The 4440-nt window shown below is 34.8% G+C and overlaps 1 protein-coding gene across 1 annotated transcript in view; it reads left to right on the plus strand.

Annotated features, from left to right (window-relative positions):
• Positions 1–3050: 3050 nt before the first annotated feature.
• LOC311066408 (uncharacterized protein) overlaps positions 3051–4440 on the plus strand; it is a gene marked incomplete at its 3' end in the record, with an annotated part of 106472 nt that continues 105082 nt past the window's right edge. Inside the window, exons 1-2 of the mRNA XM_084087596.1 lie at positions 3051–3155; positions 3387–3449. Of these exons, the coding sequence (XP_083943722.1) occupies positions 3105–3155; positions 3387–3449 (114 nt within the window). The 5' untranslated portion in view covers positions 3051–3104. The remainder of the gene's footprint in view (positions 3156–3386; positions 3450–4440) is intronic.

Genomic DNA, 4440 nt, shown 5'->3' on the forward strand with positions numbered 1-4440 from the left:
CTCTATCTTCAACATCTTCAGTGTCACAAACTCCATGTTTGTATGTGTTTGGCTCTTCTTATGAGAATCTGTTTCTGACGTGTATTAATCAGACCAGACTTTCTGTTTAGAGCCTGATAACTTTCCAGGTTACCGGTACTCTGATTTTCACTTTCATTTTCCCAATGTTGAGTAGGGTTTTTTGTTAAATATTTTTTTTCAGCAGTCCTGTTATGAAACTGATTCCTCTCTCTCTCTCTATTTTCATATTCCCTGAAACTTGTTGCTAAAATGGCTCTGGTGGAAACCCAGTCCACTCTATAGCCTACTCTCGAGAGGCAGTCCATATCAGGACAGCATATCAGCATCACTATTAACAATTTCAGAGATGCAGCTAAGCAGGAGTTTTCAACCTTCCAGACCTAGTGACAGCCCAAAAAAGTTACTTACTTGATAGACATTATTTCTACTTCCTGTTATTTAAAACCAGAACATGGTTTAAAAATACATTTGATTATAGTTCAGTCTGATTTCAGTTCTCCACACCAGACACAATAGTATAATCCTTTCAAATGATCCTTTTGTGAAAAAGACATAAACGCAGACTGTGTGCAGTGTGAGCAGGTGGTACTGGAGGCCATCTTAAAATCAATACAGATTTATATGCCCGTATGGCCTAATTTGACATATACGAGAGGGGGAAAAGGCCACTGCACATTGCCGAGTGGCTCTCTACAACTAGCCAGATCTTCTGGAGATTTATATGTCATAATAGGATTGTGAGTAAGCGCTGCTTGGCTGTGTGAATTTATGTGCCTGATTTGTCTGCCCCACTCATAGCACTCGTTCTATCTAATTCACACACTTAAGGGCTCGCAATGGACAAATGTAATTAGAGCGGAACATAAACATATGGTAGCAACAGTGAGTTTAAGGCATTAATCCTCGCTGGTTAGGTACGGTTGGATCAGTTCTGTGCACAGCGAGTGTCCATGTTGTCTCCATTTGTGTTATATCTTTAAAAGACACCCCATAATGAATCTTCTGTCATCATTTCTTACCTTCATGCCATTCCAAACCCATAAGACTTTCTTTCCATCTTGGAATGGCAAAAGGGACGTTTGTGCTGCTCATAAGGGGACCATGCAGGGCATGGCAAGCACCGAAAAGTACTAAAGCATAATACATTTTTTTTTTTTAAAACATAAAATTGTCATCAACTTAAACACTATATTCCAGGTAATCCTAAAGTCAAACAATAGCTTTGTGTGAGGAGCAAACTAAATTAAAGTTGTTATTCACTGAAAATTTTGCTTTGAAATAATTTGCTTGATAACTGTGGTCACCATTCAGTTTGATTGTAGAGCAGCTTGGACATTATGCTATAAATCTTTAATAAATCTTGGACATTATGCTTATAAATCTATGCTATGAATTTTTAAGAGTAAGGTTTAATTTAGATAAACTTGTCCATTTTGAAGTATTTTTTTTACATTCTGAATTTGGGACAGAATGTATGAATGGTTACAAAGAATACCTTGAAAATCCGTTCTATATTTGGTGTTTTTATGCAAAAAAAGAGAGAGGTTGACCTTGTGTGTAATAATATTTTGATTAGTGGTATAGTTTTATTTAAACAAATGTAGATTTGTTAAAGTTGCTCCAAGTTTTGTGACATTTAAAAATACATTTATTTTTTTAAAGCATCTAAAAAAAAGGAATGCCATAAAACTCTGAATATATATATATATATATATATATATATATACATATAATCGATACACTGAAAAAATGCTGGCTTAAAACAACCATTTCTGGGGTATTTGGCAACCCAGTGGGTTATAGTATATATATATATATATATATATATATATATATATATATATATATATATATATATATTTACACGTTATCAAGTTATGGAAATACTTTGTCTGCAATTTTCACACACAAGTATCTGCATTGGCTATACAAATAAAACAATGCTCATATGAGATGATTTTCAGAGCTACTGAGTTGCTGTTTTCTTGGGGTCTCAGAGTGTTGCTGAGGTTTTAGTCAGCATGTTCACTGCTTATGGCTGAGTCTTAAGTATTTAATTAGTGCCAGCCATGGCTAATCTCTCTCTTCAGCACACACACATAAACACACACGGGCACGCGCGCACACACACACACACACACACACACACACCTCAACATGTGACCCCATCACCGATCACTAGTCTACAGGATTACCCAATTCTCTAGCATGCTTAAACTCATGGTAGCCTGTACAGAGGAGGACTTGTGGGTGGCAGGACTGCTTTAAATATGTAGTGTAGTTTCTCTGAACAGTTCTGTGCTCTGTGTCCAACGTGTAAAATATTTAACTGCACACCACATAGCATATTTATAACCCAGCTTTGAATTTTTATGCATATAAATAAAATGTAACCTATGCAAATAAGGTCTTAATATATTAGTTTTTTTTTTTTTTTTTTTTTTTTTTTTTTTAAATAGCCTACGCAGTTCGAATTTTTTCATGAACATATCAGAGAGGGTCCCTGCTCCGTCTCTATCACCTCTTCCACTAGAGGGCAGCCTTTACCCTAAACGTGCAACGAGATAGGCCTAATGTTGTTGATATTCGTATTTATGCAATCATGAATGCACTTTTACGATTATTTATGATTTGGCAAAGGTTTTTTCTGTCAGTTGACGAGGGAGAGAGAGAGAGAGAGAGAGAGAGAGAGAGAGAGAAAGTAGAAAACTTGATTCACAGAGTGCGAATGGCTTATTAAATGTGCTCCCTCTAGAGGACGAACCGAATATATTTTTCACCTTTGATACAAAAACACTTGACTTTATTTCAACATTGATATACACAATTGATGCAGCATGCGCAAAGACACCAAACCTGTACATTACTCATAATACCTAATAATATAATAATAATAATAATAATAATAATAATAATAATAAGTATTATATACAGTTTTTTTCAAAAACTTTTTTTCAGTAGGTTTTCATAAAAGTCATAGTAGCCTACTCTTATTTTGACAATTTATATAAAAGAAACAGAAGCAATATTTTTTTAGCGGCAGGTTTGGATTTCGCTTGACAGCTGAAGAAGAGTGCAGTAACATGACATCCACGTGGATTAACGGAAAAGAGGAAACGCTTCCAAAATCAACTGTAAGCAAACATTTCAGAGAAGCCAATCATTTTCATTTCATTAATATGGTTTAATATTGTAAATCCTGCAGATAAAGAATTAAGGCAATGAATAAGATAAAGATTTTTGGCTTGTCTGGGCAAATTTTCATTGTTGTTGGCGTGTGCATTAAAAGTAGTTTACTACATACCGCAGTGGGTAGAATTGAAGCTGTCTTTACAAATCTTGTTCTTTTATCATATCTACATCAGATCGGATTGTTACCAGTCACACAGAGGACAATGCTGAGCTGCAGCACTTTGGAGGAGATTGAGGTAAACACCCCCATTGTCAATTGTGTAATAACAGAAGGTCACCACAAGAGGGCGCTCCACAATATCAGAGTTTTTAAAATAACTTGTGTCTGTCAGACTTAGTACTAACAGTAATTGAAAAGCACTGAGCAATGTAACATTTTGCAAAACCTACCTGAAATATTTGCAGTGGTTTGATAAAATTTGAAACCTTTGTACCCTGTAGGCATTAGCTTTGACAAAATATCACCATCTTCATGTTACTGATAGCTACTGATACAATTTTGTTTATCTCTCAGATAGGGTTGCTTTGCATGCATTTATATTGGCATTAATAATTTCCTGTCATTTGTTCGGCTCTCAGTTTCAGTGGTCTTTTGTAATGCCATAGCAAAGGTTCTGGGCTTATGAAAACTCATTCACCTTACACTACTAAGAAAAGAAAAATATAGTGCTGGGTAGATTACTTAAATTTGAGTCAGTTACTAATTCCAAATTACAAGATCAATATTGTAGTTAGTAATGTAATCCATTACATTATCATTTAAGGTAATACAATCTGACTACTTTTAGATTACTTTTGACCCAACTCGTTTATCACACTGATTTGAATAGAATAATCTTGTACCATAATAATACAAAGAGAAAGAAAATATATTCCATTCTTTATCAACAACATGAAGTGCATTTAAAAAGAAATTGCATCTGGGTTTCCCATACTGGGGTAAATTGGAATCAGTTACCAATGACTACAATTAGTTAGTATCTAAGAATTTACTTTTCCCTTTATTCTCTCTGGTAGCATGAGAAATGTAAAATGCAGTATCAAATGCAGAAAATTACAACAAAATAGATTATTTGTCTGGTCTGGGTTCCTCACCTGTGTTGCAGATTGATGCCATCACTCATCACCTTCTCTGGCGGTTGCGTTGTCTTTCATCAACTTTGATTATTGCTTAGGTACTTGAAGATGAACAATAAAATAACTGATTGAAAACCAGTTGAAACCGTA

Source organism: Abramis brama (genome assembly GCF_963993115.1).
Source record: "Abramis brama genome assembly, chromosome: 16".
Lineage (NCBI taxonomy): Eukaryota > Metazoa > Chordata > Actinopteri > Cypriniformes > Leuciscidae > Abramis > Abramis brama.